The following is a 25870-nucleotide window of genomic DNA, read 5'->3' on the forward strand; positions in this document are numbered from 1 at the left end:
ATGAGGAAAAACTTTTTCAGTCAGAGAGTTGTGAATCTGTAGAATTCTCTGCCTCAGAAGGCAGTGGAGGCCAATTCTCTGAATGCATTCAAGAGAGAGCTAGATAGAGCTCTTAAGGATAGCGGAGTCAGGGGGTATGGGGAGAAGACAGGAACGGGGTACTGATTGAGAATGATCAGCCATGATCACATTGAATGGCGGTGCATGCTCGAAGGGCTGAATGGCCTCCTCCTGCACCTATTGTCTATTGAGATGGCGTCAGTGCAAGAAAGTGGGAATGGTATAGAAAGGCATGATGGTCAGCATAGACACGGTTGGCAAAAGGGGCCATTTTTCACTGTGCACTATGACTCTAAGTAGGCCTTGAAAAGACATGTGTAGGAAGGAACTGCAGATGCTGGTTTACACCGAAGATGGACACAACATGCTGGAGTAACTCAGCGGGACAGGTAGCATCTCTGGAGAGAAGGAATGGGTGACGTTTCGGGACCCCAAAAGGTGATCCCATTTTTCAAACAGCCATCAGCAACAGTGACTTCTTTCCCCGCCACATTTCTCTCTATTTGTGCAAGTCAATGGTGCCCGTCCTGAAACTGAGCAAACATTTTGCCTATTTATAATTGAAAGGCCTGCTGAGATTTGGAATAGTAGCTTTCACATATCGTCACACCCATAGGTTTGGTAATTAAAAACCGATATGGTCACACCCACCCAAAAAGGCTCTGGAAACAGAACGTTAGGGATATTAAAGGTGTGGTAGTTGCACAAAAATGCACAATGCAGGTGCTCCCTTTATTGGGCAAACATATGATATTAATAAATTAAGTGATGATTTGGCAGTCTGTCTCAACTGTGCAGTCTGAACCCTCAGTCACAAATTAATTCAGTAGCAAAAGTGTAAGTAATCATTTTAATTCAACCTTCCTTTTGCCTTGCCCTGGATAGTTGGGGAGCAGGGGATGGTATCCAGAAGAAGGGAAGTAATATCAGAAGTGATAGGAGCAGAATGATGCCATTCGGCCCATCAAGTCTACTCCGCCATTCAATCATGGCTGATCTATCTCTCCCTCCTAACCCCATTCCCCTGCCTTCTCCTCATAACCTCTGACACCAAGCAGACCTTCAATAGGAGAAGTTTGGGAAAGTAATTAGTCAAGTAACAATATATAAGGCATGTGGCATCTAAATGAGTGTGAGAAAATAATGGCGGAGAAATTCTCCAGGGTGGACCTCAGTTGTACTGCAAAATAGCAATGGCTGCATGTTGACTTGGATGGAATCGCATTTTTGGTAGCAGAACTGTCCAATCTGGCTAAGATAGAAACATAGAAACATAGAAAATAGGTGCAGGAGTAGGCCATTCGGCCCTTCGAGCCTGCACCGCCATTCAATATGATCATGACTGATCATCCAACTCAGTATCCTGTACCTGCCTTCTCTCCATACCCCCTGATCCCTTTAGCCACACGGGCCACATCTAACTCCCTCTTAAATAAAACCAATGAACTGGCCTCAACTACCTTCTGTGGCAGAGAATTCCACAGATTCACCACTCTCTGTGTGAAAAAATACTTTCTCATCTCGGTCCTAAAAGACTTCCCCCTTATCTTTAAACTGTGACCCCTTGCTCTGGACTTCCCCAACATCGGGAACAATCTTCCTGCATCTGCCTGTCCAACCCCTTAAGAATTTTGTAAGTTTCTATAAGATCCCCCCTCAATCTTCTAAATTCCAGCGAGTACAAGCCGAGTCTATCCAGTCTTTCTTCATATGAAAGTCCTGCCATCCCAGGGATCAATCTGGTGAACCTTCTCTGTACTCCCTCTATGGCAAGAATGTCTTTCCTCAGATTAGGAGACCAAAACTGTACGCAATGGATGCAGAACTGGGTGCAGAAGAATACATTGATTTCCATTGGCATCCATTATTTTCCGGGCCTCTTTTTAATAGCAAACATTTTGCCTTTCTTGCACTGCTGTGGAGATTTCTCCCTGCTGGCCAGCAGTTGATCTATGATGTAGCTGAGTCTTGACTTGAATAGATTATTGACAAATTATTGACTAAAATTATCCATATATTAAAGAATTAATTACAATGATTAAAAAAATAATTGATACTCAAATCTGATATTATAACGCATGGGTACTCACCAATGATGGACATTAATGTTGCAATCATTAGAAAAGCATAAATGATGCTCAGAACTGCAGCAATATTGATCTGGGTGTCCGATTTGACTTTGTAACAAATGAGTATATAGAGGGCAGGTGGAACAACACCAAGCGCCAGGGCAACATTTCCATTCCAGTTAAACACAAAGGTAAACGATCCTGTAAAAGATATTGTATGGAAAATAATCATCTACATTGATAAACAAAAAACAATCCCATGCCCTGTTTATCCCAATCCCATGCCCTGTTCATCCACCTTGCCTGTATAATGTAGAAGAGGGATCTCGGGATACATCGGTCCCTGAAACTGTTACAGGTGAACAGGGTGGTGAAAAAGATGCTTGGCCCATTTACCCTCATTGGTCCAAACATTGTACCTGTTAGGGAGTTACAACTATACTGGCCATTGGTGAGAGCATGCCTGGAATGATGTCATTAAGCTTGAAAGGGGGCAGAACAAATTCACACGAATTTCCGCGCTTGCTTTTTCAGATAGAGCTCTTAAGGATAGCGGAGTCAGGGGGTATGGGGAGAAGGCAGGAACGGGGTACTGATTGAGAATAATCAGCCATGATCACATTGAATGGCGGTGCTGGCTCGAAGGGCCGAATGGCCTCCTCCTGCACCTATTGTCTATTGTCAATTGTCTATTAATCATTAAGATTTGCTAAGGTGTTATTTTCTCTTACTAGCCTAATGAATATAATACCAGGTGAGGTGAAGATAGACACAAAAAGCTGGAGTAACCCAGCGGGTCAGGCAGCATCTCTGGAGCAAAAGGAATAGGTGGCGTTTCGGGTCGGGACCCTTCTTCAAACATTCCTTCCCCACACATCTCGTCTGCTCCGCTGCGAAATCTCCTACTTTGAAATCTCCTTCCTACACACCAGCTGAGGTGCCTTGTTTAATTAATGTTCTTTTTCCGTCACTGATAATCATCTGATGGATTACATATTAGATTACATCTGTAAATGTCCTGAAAATGTTCACCATGGCTTCTCCACAAGAGCCTCACACTAAATCCAGCAAACCTGCAGTAGGAGACTAGTAACAATCCCAAGCAAATTCCTGGCTCATATCCTGCTGTCTCTCACCCATGAAAGCTCTTTCACGTTCACTAGTCCTTTTTCCGCTGAGTTCCTTGTGACTTTTTTTTTTGTAAATTGAAATGTTGTAAAAGTAGAACCTAAGATTGATACTTTCCGGGGGCCACTTATCACTGAGCGCTGAACTTGTAGACTGGAGTTGATCTCCTGCCTTGTATTTATTCACGTTCATAAGTTCATAAGTGAAAGGAGCAGAATTAGGCCATTCGGCCCATCAAGTCTACTCCGCCATTCAATCATGGCTGATCGACCTCTCCCTCCTAACCCCATTCTCCTGCCTTCTCCCCATAATCCTTGACACCCGTGCTAATCTATTTGGTGACAACAGGAGATTCAAATGCCACAAGTATGTATTTCATGTAATGTTTGACACCATGGGGCGGGAGAAATAATCTTATCTCCCAGTAGTGAGCATTACTTGATGGGATTGGGAGCTGGAAGCACCGCAGGTCAGTATCAAAGCCAACTGACACTCCCACCAAACCATGTGGACTTGTTTGATTCTGAATACCTTGTGGTTCACCTCTCACTCTGAGGCTATGTAGCAATATTACAAACCTACTATTCACACGGTGTCATTTCTGTAACCGGAGCCAAAGGACTTTCTTGAATCTAACATCCTTCATAATTAGATTGGCAGATCCTGCCGTGGCAATTAATAAATGCCGTGTCTGACTGCAGAAACATGACCTCTCATAATGGAGCACAAATAAAAAAATCATTGCCGCTTCCATTGTGTACACCTGAATGCAACATCATCTTGATTTGTGGCAATGCTACCATTTTACAATATTGCTGCGTGAATAAAATAACCGGTGTATAAGTAGTGCATTATCAGAAGTTATAGGTAAGAAGATATTGCATTTAGGGCATAATCACCTGCTATCATCAAAATCACAGTAGCGGGACCCAGGATCGAGGCGGCCGTTCCAATAATCTGGTACAGGATGTAAAGTTTGGAAATTGAAGGGTTTTTCTTTGATGTTTCCGCTGCACTGTCCAGAAGGTCGATTGTGTTTGCCAAAGTCGATGGGACCCAGCGACGTCGTTGGTTGTAGAATTCCTTGAATTCTTGCGGTGCATTGGTGTAGGCGTCTGAGGCTGCATTGTATTCCACTCGCCACCCCTGTTGCAGCAGTAATGTGCAGAGCCAACGGTCTTCCCCTGTTGCAATTGATTGTCACACATTCATATTCACAAAGAGCTTAGAATAGGAGATAGACACAAAATGCTGGAGTAAATGCAGGAAACATGTTCCCAATGTTGGGGGAGTCCAGAACAAGGGGCCACAGTTTAAGAATAAGGGGTAGCCCATTTAGAACGGAGATGAGGAAGAACTTTTTCAGTCAGAGAGTGGTGAAGGTGTGGAATTCTCTGCCTCAGAAGGCAGTGGAGGCCAGTTCGTTGCATGCTTTCAAGAGAGAGCTGGATAGAGCTCTTAAGGATAGCGGAGTGAGGGGTTATGGGGAGAAGGCAGGAACGGGGTACTGATTGAGAGTGATCAGCCATGATCGCATTGAATGGCGGTGCTGGCTCGAAGGGCTGAGTGGCCTACTCCTGCACCTATTGTCTATTGTCTATTGTCTATTGTAACCCAGCAGGACAGGCAGCATCTCTGGAGAGAAGGAATGGGTGGCGTTTCGGGTTGAGACCCTTCTTCAGACTGAGACTGATTAAATCCAAGGATATCTGCATCCAAATTGACTCAAGATTGCTGCAGACACAAATCTATACAGAGTGTATTCACAAAATGCTGGAGTAACTCAGCAGGTCAGGCAGCATCTCGGGAGAGAAGGAATGGGTGACGTTTCAGGTCGAGACCCTTCTTTAGACTGATGTCAGGGGGGCGGGACAAAGGAAGGATATAGGTGGAGACAGGAAGATAGAGGGAGATCTGGGAAGGAGGAGGGGAAGGGAGGGACAGAGGAACTATCTAAAGTTGGAGAAGTCAACGTTCATACCACCGGGCTGCAAACAGCCCAGGCGAAATATGAGGTGCTGTTCCTCCAATTTCCGGTGGGCCTCACTATGGCACTGGAGGAGGCCCATGACAGAAAGGTCAGACTGGGAATGGGAGGGGGAGTTAAAGTGCTCGGCCACCGGGAGATCAGTTTTGTTAATGCGGACCGAGCGCAGGTGTTCAGCGAAGCAATCGGCGAGCCTTCGCTTGGTTTCGCCGATGTAAATGAGTTGGCATCTAGAGCAGCGGATGCAATAGATGAGGTTGGAGGAGGTGCAGGTGAACCTTTGTCTCACCTGGAAAGACTGTGTGACTTTTATAGAGTGTGTTTATTTTAATGATTGTTCCAGTCTCTGGCATGTGTTTGCTGCATGACACCCAATTGTAGGTACTGAAATTTGATCTAGTTGCCTGTCAGTTTACAGTAACTATTCGTGTCAAAGCAAGTTCTCCGATTCCTCTTTTAAAATAAATGTTCGTGTTTTAACTGCTCCTGTTTTCTTTATGAATTAACTTGAGAGCATGCCAAATATTTCAATGTGCCACTGCTAGATCAAAATAATCCTTTTCAGACAAACAAATACCATTAACTAGCTGCCAAGATTGTGACAAGAGATCGGGCTAAACTTGTGCAGACATTCCAGCGCAGTGTAAAACTGAAAGTAGACAGATTACATGTGTTAAGTTTACCTTGATCGTACTGGACAAAGTGCTGTGCTTCAGTTGCGGTAGTGGTGTACTTTTTCATAACATTGTCGTCCATTAGCGCTGCCGCCCTGAACAAGCTGAAGCATCCCGGACTGCACAGCACGCAGCCCAACACGTGTTCGGCTGTCTTCTGGAGCCAGTGACCAACTGCGTACTCAAACTTCTGGTACCACACCATCGGACCTTTGAGAAGAAGAGGCAAAACCTGCACTTTATTGCACTGCGTCATCTTTCGAAATCTGACGTTTAGTATAGTTTAGACGCACAGGCCCTTCGGCCCACCTACCAGCGATCTCCGCACATTAACACTGTCCCTCCCGTCCCCTCCTCCTTCCCAGATCTCCCTCTATCTTCCTGTCTCCACCTATATCCTTCCTTTGTCCCGCCCCCCTGACATCAGTCTGAAGAAGGGTCTCGACCCGAAACGTCACCCATTCCTTCTCTCCCGAGATGCTGCCTGACCTGCTGAGTTACTCCAGCATTTTGAGAATAAAACACTATCCTACACACGCTATAGGGACAATTTACATTTTTACCAAGCCAATTAACCTACAAATACATCCAGTAATTGAATACATCCAGCATCTAAAATACATCCAGTGGATTGGCCTCCACTGCCTTCTGTGGCAGAGAATTCCACAGTTTCACAACTCTCTTGGTGAAAAGTTTTTTCCTCATCTCCATTCTAAATGGCCTACCCCTTATTCTTAAACTGTGACCCCTGGTTCTGGACTCCCCCAACATCGGGAACATGTATCCTGCATCTAGCCTGTCCAATCCCTTAAGAATTTTACATGATTCCATAAGATCCCCTCTCATCCTTCTAAATTCAAGTGAAAATAAGCCCAGTCGATCCATTCTTCATCATCTGTCAGTCCCGCCGTCCCGGGAATTAACCTGGTGAGTGGTGAGAGCTCAATAGGATATCATACCAACTCCTGTAGGATGTATTCTCCCACACGCAGCTCCCACATTTGGATATCTTCTCAGCCTGTCAACCAGCAAGATCAACGCGGAGGGCTGGAAATCAGTGTCGCCGTCCAATGCCAAAATGTAGGTGTTTTCCTTCTCATTCTTAAAGAAAAACAAAAAAACAAAACAAATTACGATACAGAATGTCACAAAATGGATTGTAAAAGGGGCCTCGCGTTGAAACACGTTTGATATCCTCTCTCAGTCTAAAGAAGGGTCTCGAACCGAAACCTCGCCCATTCCTTCTCTCCAGTGATGCTGCCTGTCCCGCTGAGTTACTCCAGCATTTTGTGTCCACCTTTGGTCTAAACCAGCATCTGCAGTTCCTTCCTACACATTTCGCCTGATAGATGGGGCTTGGTTTCATGGAACATGGAGCACTCTGGATCAGGTCACTGACCAAAACAGGGAGCCTTCAGCTGCTTCTGGGTGCAGGGGCTCAAGTCCGCACCTCGGCTAAGCCTTTACCAATCTGTTGCAACCCTGTTCCCAGTGGACCAGGTGCTTTGCGTGCGAATCTTCAGATGGAAACAGGAACTCCAGTCCAATGAATGATTGTAGGGCTGGGAGGAAATACCCCTGCTCCCTTGGCAGACTGGTTAAGCTCCAGAGGCACCCACTTTCTCCCTAAAGCTGTCTTCTCCCCAAGCCTGTCTTCACCCCACTTGAATTGACAGTTTTCGAGAAGGCTGACAACCCAGCCGGGCAGGATTGAATCTGCAAAGCCATATAATATGGCTCTACCTTTCCACAAAGCACAAAGCAAGTTAGAAATTCAACATTGTGTGGAAAAATAACTGCAGATGCTGGTACAAATCGAAGGTATCACAAAATGCTGGAGTAACTCAGCAGGTCAGGCAGCATCTAGGAGAGAAGGAATGGGTGACGTTTCGGGTCGAGACCCTTCTTCAGTCTGATGAAGGTGTCTCGACCTGAAATGTCGCCAATTTCCTTCTCCCCTAGATGCTGCCTGACCTGCTGAGTTAATCCAGCATTTTGTGATACCTAGAAATTCAACATTGATCATTGGCACTATCACTACCACCACCGCAACTACACGGCAAAAGATCAAGGTCAAATTTCTAATGTCTCTGAACGTTATGACTGTAGAGTCGTAGAGAGTCACAGAGTGATACAGTGTGGAAACAGGACCTTTGGCCCAACTTGCTCACACCGGCCAACGTGTTCCAGCCACACTAGTCCCACCTGCCCATGTTTGGTCCATGTCCCTCCAAACCTGTCCTATCCGTGTACCTGTCTAACTGTTTCGTAAACGTTGGGATAGTCCCAGCCTCAACTACCTCGTCTGGCAGCTTGTTCCATACACCCACCACCCTGTACATCATCCTTTTTTGGTGCAGGATATCAAGAAGCAATCCTCACCTTTAAGGTATTTTCAGTCGATACCTCATCTTCAAATCTTCCTGACAGTGTAGTGTACTTCCTATTTAACTTCCATCCCAGCAGATAATACATGTACATGATCTGGAAAAAAAATGTGGAGAATGTTGACATGCGTACGGCAAGACAAACAGTAAAATATACTGACAATAAACAGTCTCGTTACATAAATCATGAAGGTTTAATCATAAACCTGTTGAACAGGTTTAGCAGGGTGTCCAAATGATGAATTATAAACCTTCTAAAGAGTTGAATGTGAGTTCAGATTGAAAATGTTATTCAGTATTTTGGATGGTGTGGAAGCGCATTTTCCCTATTCTCAGCCAATTAACTAATAATTTCTATGTGTCACTAATATCCGATCAGACTTTATATTTATTATTTCCTGTTCCTGTGTGTTGCACCAGATCTTTTGAAAAGTTTTCAGAAGAGCCTTTGCATCAATGTGAAAGTCAACTTTGATCCCAATTGTCAAAAGAAACCACTAAAAAGACTTCCCAATTCACCAAGTAACATGATAATAAATTTTAGTAGTACTTTCTAGTTGTTGCAAAATGCACATTGTGCATGGATGGTGCAGCTTTAAGTTGGTGACAGAGTTGACAACCAATGAGACGACTTTATACTTGACATTATTAAACTTACATAGAAACATAGAAAATAGGTGCAGGAGGAGGCCATTTGGCCCTTTGAGCCAGCACCGCCATTCATTGTGATCATGGCTGATCATCCACAATCAGTAACCCGTGCCTGCCTCTCCCCATATTTAGATTTTTTTTAGATTTAGAGATACAGCGCAGAAAAAGGCCCTTCGGCCCATCGGGTCCGCGCCGCCCAGCGATTCCTGCACATTAACACCATCCTACGCCCACTAGGGACAATTTTTACATTTGCCCAGCCAATTAACCTACATACCTGTACGTCTTTGCAGTGTGGGAGGAAACCGAAGATCTCGGAGAAAACCCACGCAGGTCACGGGGAGAACGTACAAACTCCGTACAGACAGCGCCCGTAGTCAGGATCAAACCTGAGTCTCCGGAGCTGCATTCGCTGTAAGGCAGCAACTCTACCGCTGCGCCACCGTGCCGCTTGTCTCCCTTGTTTCTGCTAGCTCCTAGAGCTCTATCTAACTCTCTTTTAAATTCATCCAGTGAATTGGCCTCTACTGTCTTCTGTGGCGGTGAATTCCACAAATTCACAACTCTCTGGGTGAAAAGGATTTTTCGCATCTCAGTTTTAAATGGCCTCCCCTTTGTTCTTAGACTGTGGCCCCTGGTTCTGGACTCCCCCAACATTGGGAACATTTTTCCTGCATCTAGCTTGTCCAGTCCTTTTATAATTTTATACGCTTCTATAAGATCGCCCCTCATCCTTCTAAACTCCAGTGAACACAAGCCCAGTCTTTCCAATCTTTCCTCATATGACAGTCCCGCCATCCTGGGGATTAACCCGGTGAACCTACGTTGAACCTTGTGAACTTCTGTGATGCTGCAGCTGTACATATCTAGGTGGCCGGAAAGTATTCCAACATAATAACTTATGCCTTGTTAACGATGGAAAGACTCTAAAGGGGCAGGGGTAAGTCACACAATATTTAAACACACCTGAGACCACCTCTTCTTGTGCCTTATTTTCTGTTTGTCTTTCAAATGAACATGTATGGTATTTCCGTATGGGAGCGTGTAGCTGATTCTTCCACCGTAAGGTGTCTCCATTATGGTTTGCATCATAATGTCATCGTCTTCCAGTTCGTCCTTAGAAGTGCATTTTTCCCGTGAAAATATCCTGTTCAATAAAAAGTTCCGTTTCAGAAATTTAGCAAGGTGCTCCTCCTTGAAATTGGAATCCATGACATTTTGTTTCTTCCGCGGAAGTAAGTTACACGCATCAGTGATGCCGGAACAATTGCAAATGCAGGCCAACTATTCGCATGGAGTGAGCAGAATCACATCAAAGCTTTCTCAGTAAGTCCAGAACCTGTAACAACAGGTTAAAACTGGGTTCCGGACTCATTTCGCAACACAATGTGCAGCTGAGAGTCGAAGACTTGGGGATATCACAATGCAATGTAATATGCAGGCCATCCTAGTCCACTCTTCCCTTCCTACCCAAACCACCCCATCCCCGGGCACTTTCCTCTGCAACAGCACGAGATGCAACACCTGTCCCTTTACCTCCCCCCTCAACTCCATCCAAACAGTCTTTCCAGGTGAGACAGAGGTTCACCTGCACCTCCTCCAACCTCATCTATTGCATCCGCTGCTCCAGATGTCAGCTTATTTACACCGGCGAAACCAAACGCAGGCTCGACGATCGCTTCGCTGAACACCTGAGCTCGGTCCGCATTAGCCAATCTGATCTCCCGGTGGCCGAGCACTTCAACTCCCCCTCCCATTCCCAGTCTGACCTTTCTGTCATGGGCCTCCTCCAGTGCCATAGTGAGGCCCACCGGAAATTGGAGGAACAGCACCTCATATTTCGCCTGGGCAGCTTGCAGCCCAGCGGTATGAACATCGACTTCTCCAACTTTAGATAGTTCCTCTGTCCCTCTCTTCCCCTCCCCCTTCCCAGATCTCCCACTGTCTTCCTGTCTCCACCTATATCCTTCCTGTGTCCCGCCCCCCCCCTGACATCAGTCTGAAGAAGGGTCTCGACCCGAAACGTCGCCCATTCCTTCTCTCCCGAGATGCTGCCTGGCCTGCTGAGTTACTCCAGCATTTTGTGAATAAATACATTCATAACAAACGTAAGTTCGTTCCAGTACCTGTAAATGTCCTCCATTGTCGAAACAACGTTCTTCACATAGTCATTCACAACTCTCTCCTGCAAATTTTCATCAGGTCCCACAAAGGTAAATGCATCATCAAAGTAAATATGTGATTCAAAGTCAAAATTGTCTTTGTGCGATTTTAAAGAATATGGTTTGTATTTATCCAGCCTGCAAAGAGAAATGGCCAAATGAGATATACAGTGTAAGAAAATAACTGCAGGTGCTGGTACAAATCGAAGGTATTTATTTCGCAAAAATACAACCCTTCTTTCTTCTGTCCTGAGATGCTGCCTGACCTGCTGAGTTACTCCAGCATTTTGTGAAATTAGATACACATGTACCATTGTAACAGATAGGTGCACTTTATGGAAGTAGTTAATATATGATTTCTTATGCCACTAAAAGGTGAGGTCCAAAGATAATTGTCATTAACATATGTTAAGTTACTGGAATTGGAATAACTCTTCCTCTGCAGAGGAAGAGTAAAGACTTTTTTTGCGAGGCAGGCTCTATAACCTTCTCCAGAAGGCCATTAGACAATAAATAAACAACAGACAATAGGTGCAGGAGGAGGCCATTCGGCCCTTCGAGCCAGCACCGCCATTCAATGTGATCATGGCTGATCATTCCCAATCAGTACCCCGTTCCTGCCTTCTCCCCATACCCCCTGACTCCGCTATCCTTAAGAGCTCTATCTCGGCTTTTGTTTAAGTAGAAACTGCTGATGCTGGTTTAAATCTATCTCCAGAGATGCTGTCTGACCCGCTGTGTCATAACAGCTTTTTGTGTCCATCGTTAGTTTTGTTGTTGAATTTTGTCAGCGCTAGGTGGGGTCATCACTGTTGGCATTATTGTTTAAAACTAGGAAAGCTCATCGATGAATGGAAGCTAGAGGCAATTAGTTGGCTACTTTGCAATGTTCCCCTTTATGCTGGCTGGCCACGAGACAAAAGCACAGTAACATGGCTCCCTCCACAGTGGGAAAGGACAACTGGTGGAATTAGATACAAACTTGATGCTAAAATAATAATAATAATAATAGCACTTTAAAACTCCAAGCCATAGTATTAAGAATAAAGGTAGGCTTGTACAATACGGACTCTGAATTATGTTAAATGGGTGGGAGAAAATACCAGCAGTGTGAACAGAACTTTAGTTTCCCAGTTTCAGAAACATTTCAAGTTGATCATTAATCTGATCTGAAGGCAGTAAAGTGATTATGTCCGGGCAGTCTGAAGATGGGAATAACTTCCCAGCAAAAAATGAGTTGGGTCATGTAGATTATATTTAGTTTTATATTGTTTAGAGTCATGGAGTCATAGAGCCGTACAGCAGGGGAACAGGCCCTTCGGCCCAACTTGCCGTTGCCAACCAATTTGCCCTCATCTACGCTGGACCCGCCTGCCTGCATGTGGCCCACATCCCTCCAAGCCTTTCCTATCCATGTATCTGGCCAAATGTCTTATAAATGTTCTCCACCATAAATGAGGGGCTATAACCTGACCATTCTACCTCCTGCAGAAACTCTCCCTTCACCACCATGATTCAAACCCTTGCCAGATGCGCAGTGTTGCTCGTGCCCAGGAGATTAGGTTTTTTTTGGGGGGGGGGGGGGCTTGTTTGCCGAGGTTATTTCTCAGCAATGCAGCCAACTTTGAGGAAGTAGGTCAAGGGCAGTAAGCCCACATTCAATGATAGATCGAAGGTATTTATTCACAAAATGCTGGAGTAACTCAGCAGGTCAGGCAGCATCTCAGGAGAGAAGGAACGGGTGACGTTTCGGGTCGAGACCCTTCTTCAGACTTGTAGATTATAGATCAGTCTGAAGAAGGGTCTCGACCCGAAACGTCGCCCATTCCTTCTCTCCTGAGATGCTGCCTGACCTGCTGAGTTACTCCAGCATTTTGTGAAATAAATGCCTTCGATTTGTACCAGCATCTGCAGTTATTTTCTTACAAGATTCAAGATTCAAGATAGCTTTATTTGTCATCCAATATTGGACGAAATTCAGTCACCCACAGTCCAACAATAAAAGCATTAAACATCCATCAAAGAAACATCCATCACAGTGAGTCTCCTCCTCCAGTCCTCTCTCTCCTCACTGTGATGGAAGGCCACAATGTCGTTCCCTTCTCCTGCCGTCCTCGCCCGCAATCAGGTTGTTGTGGTTGTGGTTACACAATTCAATTATAAATGTCACTACAGTACTAACACATTTCTTGTCACTTGAAGATGCACAATAAAACACATGACTGAGGAATTTACGCTTCCAGGTCGGGCTCTTTGATAAGGTGCAACCTGACAGCATACCGATCGAATTACAAGATCGGCAATGATTGATCATTGTTAACTTTGCTCAGGATGCCAACTATAGTTTATCTCTGCGGTTAAAATCCTTGGAAAAAAACCCACGAGTAGTTTTCAAAAGCAGTATCAGAAGCCAGTTGCTCTAAATTTACCTGAATATTGAAGTGAGAATCTTTTCCATTTCATCCACTGTTTCATGCCACATTGTTGCGCACAGATATATCATCACATGATCTGATTTCCTGTTTCGAAAAAATATTTATTGTGAAAATCAAGTACAAAATGGATTATACTAGAAATCTGTAATAAAGTACGGATCTGATATTTGAATCGGTGGCCGTTTGGGAAAAGTATTTTATGTTCCATTGACTTAGGAGATTACTTGGCATTAATTTACGGGCGGCACGGTGGCGCAGCGGTAGAGTTGCTGCCTTACAGCGGCAGAGACCCGGGTTTGATCTTGACTACGGGCGCCGTCTGTTTGTACGTTCTCCCCGTGACCTGCTTGGGTTTTTTCCAAGATCTTCGGTTTCCCCCCACACTCCAAGGACGTACAGGTTTGTAGGTTAATTGGCTTGGTATAAAAAATGTGAATTGTCCCTAGTGTGTATAGGATAGTGTTAATGTGTGGGAATTGCTGGTCGGCGCAGACTCGGTGGGCCGAAGGTCCTGCTTCCACACTGTATCTCTAAACTAAACTAAACTAAACTAAACTAAACTAAACTAATATCCTATAAGATTGTTGGTCATTCACTGTCGCCTATCACAATTTGGTTAAATATAGTTCATTTTCAGCTGAATTACAGGATGAATTATCAGAATGTTTTATGAAGAGAAAAGGAAAGATATTGGACATATTTTTTCTCTGATTAGCATTGTTCCTCCCATAGGTTTCTCAGGAAAGAAATGTACTATTGCCTTTCCATGTAATGAAGATCACATTCTGCCAGTAGATGTGGTAATCTACAGAAAGGTGTTATTTAAAAAAAATAGAGGAATTAGTAATCTTGCACTCCACTGCACTTTAAACATTACATAGAAACATAGAAAATAGGTGCAGGAGGAGGCCATTCAGCCCTTCGAGCCAGCACTGCCATACATTGTAATCATGGCTGATCGTCCACAATCAATAACCCGTGCCTGCCTTCTCCCCATATCCCTTGATTCCACTAGCCCCTAGAGCACTATCCAACTCTCTCTTAAATCCATCCAGTGATTTGGCCCCCACTGCCCTCTGTGGCAGAGAATTCCACAAATTCATAACTCTCTGGGTGAAAAAGTTCCCTCTCACCTCGGTTTTAAATGGCCTCCCCTTTATTCTAAGACTGTGGCCCCTGGTTCTGGACACGCCCAATATTGGGAACACTTTTCCTGCATCTAGCTAGTCCAGTCCTTTTATAATTTTATACGTCTCTATAAGATCCCCTCTCATCCTTCTAAACTCCAGTGAATACAAGCCTAGATTGCAATGCAAAAATGATCTCTGCAGACTTGGCTGAAGTTGTTCAAAGGAATTCCCCTTAGGGGAAGGATTAACCAAACACGAAATGAATCAATATTTCTTTACTTGGCATTTTACTTCTGTTATTCACTAAGGTGACAGTGTTGAAAAAATTACAACAGAATGGTAACAGGGAAATGAAGTGCATTGCATTCGAACTGCCTTGTACAATGCAAATCCGAATAAGTATTTTTTGCTGTTTTAGCAGTGAGAAATTCTAATGATAGGATGTACCTTTTGATATCCTCAATTTGCTTTTTCTGGACCCGTATGTTGAGCAGCATTGATTGTTCCATGAAGGCAGCTTCATATAGCCATCGAACCAAGAGATGAGATGTCCTTTCAATCCTTTGAATGGGCTGGCCCCACACATAGTAAGTTGAGAAAAATAGCCCAAGCCAAAAGCATATCGCTGAAGTGCCAAGAAGTGCCAACCCCACTCTGCTGGTATTTAAGAATCCCTGTGCCCTGCAAAGACTCTGTGGGATTTCTAAGAGTACGATTTGTACAGGATTGATTTCAAAGACAGTTATTACATCATTGCAAAAGAGGGTGAGGTTGAAGGTGGACCCTTGACTGTACTTGTTGGAACTATCATAAAGCACAATCAAAATGGCAATGAACACTGCAGGGGTGGCTAATATGGACGGCACCATGAAACTTCGTCTGATTGCATGCATTTTGCACACCAGGACCCCAAACCAGTGGCAAAGAACAGAAGAGCATGCCTGCACTCCAAAGAGACCCAAAATAATCCTTAGTTCAAATTGAGAGACTGTTTTCAAGTCTGCCCAGTCATACTTCTTAATTGGAATCCACGCTGCGACTACACCAAACGTGACGAGAATTCTAACTGCACTGCTACAGACGTATGTCAGATTTCTATTACCACGTAAGCTTTCCCTTATATTTTGCAGGAATCCAATTTTACAGTAAGATGTAAAGTTTTCCCACCAATTGAGGGATATTACTGTTAAGGAAACTATTGCAATGGCCACGTACACCTGAGCGTATTGGGGGGTCTCTGATTGCTGCAGGGGATTGTGGACCAGAATGAAAAGCAAGAGGCCAAGAAAAGTCATCCCAAAGCCGATGAGGGGGAAGAGCAAGGAAATGGCGAGACTTTTCAGCTCGTATATTATTTGTAGAAATGAAGGGAACAGGCAGACACCATTCAAAATGCAGAGATTTGTGATGATATCAAACTGAGGCAAGCAGACGAGCACCAGAACTGAAGTGGCAAGTGCAATGATTGCTTCAATCAAGCAGACCTGGCAAAATTAAGAACGGTGGTAGGGTTCGAGGAAGTGGGGGAGCGAGGAAGGAGGAAGGGTAGAAACAAAAATAGAATTTAGAACTTTCAATACAATTGTTGTAATATACTTTAAAAGTTGTGATATACTTTAAAAAATGTCGATATATGAAAATTCTAAAGTTGAAGGCGTCTTGCACTAGAATGACATTTAAAATTGTCACCGACACGAGTCCTTCAAGAATGAGCGCATTATTAACCCTGCAGTATTAATCGATTAAAATATATAAGCACAAAATTAATTCTGAACCCTAGGCTTGGAAAGATTCCAATTGATCCTAATTTTACACTTTGCTTAAATAAACTCTCTTCCATTTGTTAATTTTATCTTTTTTTTACATTACACTTCCGATCCGCTTAAAGTTAGATTATATTAATTTATTCATGTAATGACGTAATTTGCAGATTACCTAAATTATGAAGTTCTTTCCAAATGTTGAAATGTGCAGCTGCCTTTGGTAGATTCACGAGATACAAAAAAGGACTTTGACATTGTTCAGAATGTAAAAACCAGGAGCAGATCTCGGCCTTGTGGCCTCTTAATCTTGTTCCATGATTCAAGAAGGTAATTAGTAATCTCATCGTCAGTCTCAGTATTTTCTTGCTAAATCTCCATGATTGAATCTATGTTTAAAAAGCTATCTGAGCCTTGCAAATATTTGATGGCTCAGCATTCACAACTGTCTCGAATAGAGAATACGATGATTCCTAACTCTTTCAGAGGTGGAATTCCTCCTTATCTCTAAATTGTCCCACTTTAGGCGGTTTTAAGGCGACTGCCGGCGACTGTCAAAGTCGTAGCAGATCGCCGAACTTTTCTTTTACCCTACGACAATGACCACGACAATGCCGAGTCAGGTCGAGATTACACCGTCTTCGGAAACATCGCGAAATTCCAACGCTTATCAACGCTTCTCCGGCGTCCTAATTTTCGCTGAAATCACTGACAAGTCGGTAAGTACTTGAGAGTTTTGAACTATAACACCTTGTATGGGTTACTTAAAAACCAAGCATCACTGTAACAAGGCATAAACTGGATTTGCTTCCAGTTTACTCATAGCTGTATTAAAAAAAAAAAAATTAAATGGTTAAGTGGATTTTTGTGAAAAGTGTGTGGGCATTCTTTGAAAATGTGCGGGAGATGCACTAGTTTAGTTTAGACTAGTTTAGTTTAATTGAGCTTTTGATGTTAAAGAAACAGTGCGGAAACAGGCCCTTCGGCCCACCGAGTCCACACCGACCATCGATCACCTGTTCACACTCGGTTCTATGTTAACCACTTTCCCATCCATTCTCCACAGTCTAAGGGCAATTTACAGAGGCCAATTGACCAACAAACCCACATGTCTTTAGGATGTGGGAAGAAACCAGAGCACCCGGAGGAATCTCATGCTGTCAACTCCACACAGCCAGAACCCGAGGTCAGGATCTAACCTGGTTCTCCGGTACAGTGATACAGCAGCTCAACCAGCTGAGTCACTGTGCTGCCCTGACTCAGTGATATTTAATTATGGTCTAAATATTGATAATTTTCTCTTTTTTACTTTTTGCATCCATTTGAGATGTTACTTTATTAGCTATAAAAACTTCCGAAGTTGATAACTCTTTCAAGATAATAGCTAATTAAATAAAATCAGTGCACTGAAAACTAATACGTCTCTTCCAGATGCACTCACTGGGGTTCAGATAAAGTAAATGTGCTAAGATTTAATTATTTCCTCTAATTTATTTTTGTCAAGTCATTAACAGCATATCAACAAATGTATAAAAAAACTGTACAATTTTTACTTTTGTTTTAAAAGTACAGTATCATTTAGAATGACTTAAACCTTAAATGATTGTAGACTGGTATTAAATGTTTTGTTGAAAAGGTTTTTCCTCACAGAGTTCTTAACCTCCTTAATTAATTAGATATTTGTATTGTCATCAATGGGAACATGATTTCAGTTTCTAAAATCAAAGTATCTAATGATTATAGACAATAGACAATAGACAATAGGTGCAGGAGTAGGCCATTCAGCCCTTCGAGCCAGCACCGCCATTCAATGCGATCATGGCTGATCACTCTCAATCAGTACCCCGTTCCTGCCTTCTCCCCATACCCCCTCACTCCGCTATCCTTAAGAGCTCTATCCAACTCTCTCTTGAAAGCATCCAACGAACTGGCCTCCACTGCCTTCTGAGGCAGAGAATTCCACACCTTCACCACTCTCTGACTGAAAAAGTTCTTCCTCATCTCCGTTCTAAATGGCCTACCCCTTATTCTTAAACTGTGGCCCCTTGTTCTGGACTCCCCCAACATTGGGAACATGTTTCCTGCCTCTAATGTGTCCAATCCCCTAATTATCTTATATGTTTCAATAAGATCCCCCCTCATCCTTCTAAATTCCAGTGTATACAAGCTTTGTATCACTTTGAAGAATAACACTTCATTTTACAAAACAAAATAACACTTTTATCGATGTGTTTTAAAATTCAAATACTAAAATAAAGGCGGCACAACTTACCATGGCTAGAACACATTTTGGTGGACTAGAGGATGACCTAAATGATGTTTTCCACAATGCTTTTGCAAATGCTAAAGCATTAGGCACCACTAATGCACAGGCCAAGATAAGATGAGTAAAAGGTTTGTTTTCAAAGGGTGAACGAGCACTTGAAATGCTGATCAATAAAAGAAGACTAGACTGCAACGCAAAAGTAAATATTTTTCAATGTAAACATCGCTTGCAGAAGGAAACATGCAACATCAAAAACAATATTATTTTAATATTTAAGGTTCATAGTGACAGTGAATTCCAGTTTCTCCTCTGCCTGAGACCATAATGAGCCCCATTTCTCTTTTATTTTTAATTTTTTTTAATTTTTAATTTTTTAAAGCATATGTACAAATAATAATAAACGACAAACTGGTTCTAGAATTCTTACATAGCTTCAATTTTCAAATTTTTAAAGAAAAAAAAAAAGATGAAAAGAGACTGGAAAAAAAAGACTATAAACTAATAGAGAGAGAGCAAAGAAAAAAGAGAATTACAAATATAAAGATTACGGGGATAGATCCGGGAGATGATGAGTATAGTTGTACATCCAACCCTAAACTCAAGTTTTAACTTTAGTTTTAAATTTCAGTTTTGTGACAACCCATTTTTTTTTTTTTTAATTCAATAAATGGAGACCATATTTTAAAAAATAGATCTGGTTTGTCAATTAAGGCAAAGCTTATTTTTCCAAATGCAAGGTCTCGGTCATTTCCGTAATCCACATTTTAATTTGGGGGTTAACCCCTCCCCACCCCCATTTCTCTTTTAGCTGACGGACACACCTAGCTGACGGACACATCACTGCATCACAAACCCATCCTTCAGTTATTGATGTTAAGCAATAAAAAATAATGTTCAGAAACAAGGAAGTGCAGGTGCTGGTTTACAAAACAAGACACAAAACGCATTGGTCAGGCAGCGTCTCTGGAGAACATGGATAGGTGACAACTTTCCAGGTTGGGGCCCTTCTTCAGACAGATTGTGGGGTGGTGTGTGGTTGGGGGGGGGGGAGGGGGGTGAAAGCTGGAGGAGGAAACGCAGGGGCAAAGTCTGGCAAGTAATAGGTAGATGCGGGTGAGGGGGGGTGGGGGGGGAGGGGTTGATGGGGAGACGGTTGGACAAATGCCAGAGATAAAAAGATAGAAGGTGTGAGACAAAAGGATTGAAGAGTTGTGAATTGCGAAGCTAGAGGAAGGAAGGAGGGGTGGAATGGGAGGAGGAGTGGAGAAATAGATACGAGTCCAGTTGGGGCACAGGGAGAGAGTGGGGAAGAAAAGGGGAGAGAGTTGGGGGAAGTAGGAGGGTGGGTGGGTTTGTAATTGTCCAAAATTGGAGGATTCAATGATCATACACTTTAGACTGTAAGCTAGCTAAGCAGAATATGAGGAAATGTTACGGTTTATTGTTAAATTTTATTATTGTAAAACATTGTTTTCTGGTTTCCTTTCCAGCTATTCCCCATTCAAGCAAATCAAAAGTTTAACGTGAAATTCCAGATGAATATAACAAAGTAAGACACAAAGTGCTAGAGTGACTTAGAGGGACAACAAATGATCCAACAAGAACTTATACAATACCCATCATTCCAGGAAATATTTCAAATGGCCATTCTGCCTGGATGAGTTTATCTATTCTGATGTGTGTTTGTGCGTCTACCAGGGCTCAGTTAGTAATAATCACAACCTGAATCAGTAGGTAGTGGCTCTTAGCCCCACTCAAAAGAGTTGAATACAAAGTATTTGCATAAACAGCGCAATACTGATGCTGCACTACACATGAGAAGTTGCATTCCTGTAAGATGAGACATTAGATTGATATCTCAGGGATATAGAATAGACTTTGTCACGATTCAAAGCAGATTTTTCCCAGTGTCTTGGCAAACAGTTAGCAATTGACAAATAAAAAAAGATAATGTGACTGTTTATTTAATTCTTTTTTATATATTTCAAACTAACATGAGATGTAAAGTCTTGAATCTTATCATGTCAATGCAAGCCATTCTTTACACCATAATCTACAGATTTACGTCCAAAATGGACTATTTATTCAAACAGAATTTGTATGCAGATGGACTTTACTGACCTTGCTGAGAAAAGCGAACCCCAGTACACCAATACCAAATAAAATGCAGATTATATACTGAACGAACTGAACAAATATCCTGGTAACTTCGTCCTCATTGTTGATTGTTTTTAACATAAAAGGATCCCATGTTTTTCGGAAGCTAAAAATTAAAAAACACAATTTTGGATTTTGAAGATGATAATTGCACATTTTAAGATTTGTTAATTTTGTTTGTTAAATTATCTAGTTTTGGTAAAACATTTCAAATGTAATACCATTTTTGCAAATATACATTCTGTGACACTAAACATATATCTGTCCCTATTCATCCATTATGCATTCTTCATAGCTAGTATTCAATAGGACACAAAATATGTTATTTCAAATAATAAAACTACACTTAGGTAAATGCACTTTTAATTTACCAAAACTAGCTTTGATGTTCCATATCTAATATTATTTATCTAATATCAAGCTTAGTTAAATGCACTTTTAATTTACCAAAACGAGATTTGATGTTCCATATCAAATATTAATTATCTAATATCAAACTTAGGTAAATGCACTTCTAATTTACCAAAACTAGCTTTGATGTTCCACATTTAATATTTATCATCTAATATCAAGCTTAGGTAAATACACTTTTAATTTACCGAAACTAGCTTTGATGTTCCATATCTAATATTAATTATCTAATATCAAGCTTAGGTTAAATGCACTTTTAATTTACCAAAACTAGCTTTCATGTTCCACATCTAATATTTGTGATCTAATATCAAGCTTAATATATTCACATTTCGTGCATGTTACAAGAATTATTTATGTCTGTTGTGTATTATATCCGAAGAACATAAATTAATATAAAAATCGCAAATTACCTGTTCCGACGTCGTTTGTCCGATGCATTAAAGTCCGAGTCCGTGTTTTCCATTTTGTTGAAGGAGTTACTGGAAAAATTACTTATTTACAAGTCTGTTCAGTTAGACTGATCGGTTAGCTACATTGAATGCAACTTATATATCCTTGTGGGCGTGGTGATTAAACTTGCAGAATCAGTTCCACCCATCACTTACGTCAAGATAATTTTTGGAAAACAGCTCAAATACAAACTTCGGGAAGGGGGACGTACAATGTTGTAATTTGTTTCATGGTAAAACACTTCAACATTTGACTTCAAAGGCAATGCCAAAACAGTGACCAACAATGAAATTACAATTAAAAATTCATTCTCTGTATTTATTTGCCACTGAACTACCTGACCAAAACTGAAACAATTTAATCACTACAATGTTTGTTTATGTCCTTTTCATTGAGTGGTAACCAAAATTAAACTATTCGACCGACATTTCCAATTTGAAATCCAGAGCTTAGGTCAGGAATATTCATTCATAACATTAATCTGCTCCTAAAAACTTTTTGAAGCTGTAGCCAAGTTGCTACACAAAGTTTTTTTTTTACCATTTCCATTGTGTACATAAAATGACTAATGTGTGACAGCATTTTTCAAAGCTGCTGGCCATACACTCTAACATATTCATAATATCGGTCTATTCATTAAGTTCTGGATCCAAACCAAGGACCCATAAAAGGACAAATATAAAATTGATAAAAATCCGATGCCGCACATCAGCTTTTGATGAAAATCAAAATTACATTACCCAAGATCTCTCTCATGACTGCCCCAAATGCAACTTTAAAAAATAAAATGTTTTCCCCACTGCATATTAATTGGACAAGACTTTCAAATTACAAGTAAAAATAATTTTGTAAATCCAATCAACCTTTTAAGATTTAGGTGCTGGAGTAGCTACAAGATTATCTACAGGAATCTAAAAGAGTTCATATTTCCGAAATGTCTTTCATCGGCTTTCATGTTGGTTACCTTGTTAAAAATCCTTGAAGCATAGGTGTAGGTTAAGCAATATGAGATGTTACACCCAGGCACTGAAAGCAAAATCTCATTCTGTAATTAAACAATCTTTGTACAATCTAAACCTTTATTCCAAATCTTGTTTTATTTGTAGTGCACCTCATTTCAGAGCAGAGAACAAATTGCAACAGGAATATGTATGAGCTGAGACAACGTTTAGTGTTCAGGCAATATTTGTGAAATTATTTTATTCTAGCCTTATCCGCCATTTGTTCTGTAAGTTATTACGGGACCAGACATGCAAACTTCGCCAGAGCTGATGCTGAATTTTGATTAGAAAATACAGCAACATAGCCTGGAGATAAGAAAGGAAATAGTCCCTCAAGACTGTTTTACTATTTTACGAGGTGATCACTGATCTGCATTTCCCCCCATTAACCCAATGTTGATCATTATCTCTTGCCCGACAAAACATACCAATCAGATGCTGCCTGTCCCACTGAGTTACTCCAGCATTTTGTGTCCATAATACCAAGTTTGCCAGAGCAATGCACATTAACTTGTCTTGGTCACTGGTCGCCAAAGGGGCAGATATGAGTACAACTGGCAAGTAACATTAACACTTTTAGCACTGGAGACTAAAAGACAAATAAATATCTGTGTTCTTAGAATTGAAAATGCTAATCGGCTCAGGATTGCCGATCTATTCAGGAGGGATTCATGTTTTCACCATTCTTTATGCAAAAAGATGCTCCCTCAACTCGCTCCACAATAACTGAAATGTCTAATTTTGAGGGAGTGAGCCCCTGTTCTGGATTCCCCAGTGGTGAAGAAGATTTATTTGCAGTGAATGCATTGAATTATTTTTGTCAATTTAAATTGGCTGGCTTCCACTCCCAGTGAAAATGCATCGTTATAGCTCCGCCTTTTTCTGTTTCTCTGTAAAATCCCCCCCCCCTCTCTCTATATATATATATATTCTATCTATCTATCTATCTATCTATCTATCTATCTATCTATCTATCTATCTATCTATCTATCTATCTATCTATCTATCTATCTATCTATCTATCTATCTATCTAGCTATCTATCTATCTATCTATCTATCAATCTCTCTCCCTCCCTCTCTCTCTCTCTCTCTCTCTCTCTCCCTATCTCTCTTTCTATCTCTCTCTCTCCTTGCTTCTGTTAGATCTCTTTCTCTCTCTGTCACTCTTTCTACCCCTGTCTCTTTCTCCCTCTCATTGTTTGTTTCCTTGTAAGATCTCCCCTCTTTTTCTCTTTTGCTCTCTCTCACTGTCTCTCTCTACCTTGCATTGTTTCTGTTTCCCCGTAAGATCTCCCCTCCTCTTTCTCTCTCTCTCTCTCTCTCTCTCTCTCCTCTCTCTCTCTCTCTCTCTCTCTCTCTCTCTCTCTCTCTCTCTCTCTCTCTCTCTCTCTCTCTCTCTCTCTCTCTCTCTCTCTCTCTCTCTCTCTCTCTCTCTCTCTCTCTCTCTCTCTCTCTCTCTCTCTCTCTCTCTCTCTCTCTCTCTCTCTCTCTCTCTCTCTCTCTCTCTCTCTCTCTCTCTCTCTCTCTCTCTCTCTCTCTCTCTCTCTCTCTCTCTCTCTCTCTCTCTCTCTCTCTCTCTCTATCTCTCTCTCTCCATTTCAATTTCCTGCAAATCTTCCCCAGGGCAAACAGTGAAAAACAGCAAAGACAAAGAACCAAAATAGTCTGAGTGAAATAGTTACCAGAGACGGAATGAAATAACGAAATCGAGAAATGAAAACATATAAACCACAGAGGAATCATCAGTCTGAAGAAGGGTCTCGACCCGAAACGTCACCCATTTCTTCTCTCCTGAGATGCTGCCTGACCTGCTGAGTTACTCCAGCATTTTGTGAAATAAATGCCTTCGATTTGTACCAGCATCTGCAGTTATTTTCTTACACAATTCAATTATAAATGTCACTACAGTACTAACACATTTCTTGTCACTTGAAGATGCACAATAAAACACATGACTGAGGAATTTACGCTTCCAGGAAACTGTGGTATGCAAACGTCACTAATCACAGTATGGATACAAGGAACTTCTGAATTTGCATTTTGCTGTTTTAATTACAGGTGCTCAAAAATCCCACCTGACCTTAAGGATGCACACTGTCGACAGCATGCCTATAAATGTAGAAGCAAAGAGCTGCAGATGCTGGTCAATACACAAAAAGACAAAGTGCAGGATAACCTTGGCAGGTTAGGCAGCATCCCAGGAGAACATGGAAAGGTGATGTTTCGGGTCGAGACCCTCCATCACTTGGTGTCCTTTTATGGCTCAAAATGTTATTTGATTGCAAATGGATTTTCAAGTAAGAGAGAGGTTTGTAAGAGTAAAGTGATGGCAACTGTGAACTATAAATTCTACCACTGACAGTGGCTTAGAGGGACATCTCTTTGTGCCACCAATCCCACTAAATATCTCAGTCTACACGCACCAACTCAGTCACTCCAACTTCCGACCAGAATAACACCCTCCCTCTGAAGAAATCTCGACTCGAAACGTCACCCATTCCTTCTCTCCAGAGATGCTGCCTGAGCCGCTGAGTTACTCCAGCTTTTTGTCTCTATCTTCGGTTTAAACCAGCATCTGCAGTTCCTTCTTGGATTCGGATCTAACAGAAAGTTAGACCTGAATCCAAATGACAAGGTCAAAGTGGATCCCCTGCATCTTAATCTTCTGGCGTAGGAAGGAACTGCAGATGCTGGTTTACACCGAACGCAGGCACTAAATGTTGGAGTAATTCAACAGGACAGGCGGCATCTCTGGAGATAAGGAATGGGTAACGTACTGGGCTGAGACCCTTCTTCAGGCTGAGGCTGCCAGCCATGCTGACTGCCCCTAATTAGTCCATTTACTGCCGAATGCGTTTAAATCTTATTCCAAAGAATCCAACAGCTTCCTACCACTGACACGAACACTGACATGAACCCTAACCCTAACTCTAACCCTAATTCCTAATATTTTTTTGAGGATTATCTCTATTTTCCTTCTTACCTGTGGACTTCACCTGTGGCTGGAAAAGATGCAACGATCTTCACCAAGGCCCCTTGGGACCCCCGGCCCCCCGCGGAAATAGCGGGGGACCGGGGGTCTATTGAGATGGAGGAACTGAGGGAAATCCAGGTTAGTCGGGAAGTGGTGTTAGGTAA

General features: G+C 42.0%; 1 protein-coding gene across 1 annotated transcript in view; it reads right to left on the reverse strand.

Annotated features, from left to right (window-relative positions):
• LOC144596892 (chitin synthase chs-2-like) overlaps positions 1-21743 on the reverse strand; it is a 30869-nt gene extending 9126 nt beyond the window's left edge. Inside the window, exons 1-12 of the mRNA XM_078405758.1 lie at positions 21691-21743; positions 20831-20972; positions 18716-18895; positions 15131-16167; positions 13548-13637; positions 11083-11256; positions 9923-10103; positions 8301-8402; positions 6878-7019; positions 5928-6128; positions 4157-4441; positions 2151-2330 (exon numbers count right to left, since the gene is read on the reverse strand). Of these exons, the coding sequence (XP_078261884.1) occupies positions 2151-2330; positions 4157-4441; positions 5928-6128; positions 6878-7019; positions 8301-8402; positions 9923-10103; positions 11083-11256; positions 13548-13637; positions 15131-16167; positions 18716-18895; positions 20831-20972; positions 21691-21743 (2767 nt within the window). The remainder of the gene's footprint in view (positions 1-2150; positions 2331-4156; positions 4442-5927; positions 6129-6877; positions 7020-8300; positions 8403-9922; positions 10104-11082; positions 11257-13547; positions 13638-15130; positions 16168-18715; positions 18896-20830; positions 20973-21690) is intronic.
• Positions 21744-25870: the final 4127 nt, after the last annotated feature.

The sequence above is a fragment of the Rhinoraja longicauda genome, chromosome 9, assembly GCF_053455715.1.
Source record: "Rhinoraja longicauda isolate Sanriku21f chromosome 9, sRhiLon1.1, whole genome shotgun sequence".
NCBI classification, from domain to species: Eukaryota; Metazoa; Chordata; class Chondrichthyes; order Rajiformes; family Arhynchobatidae; genus Rhinoraja; species Rhinoraja longicauda.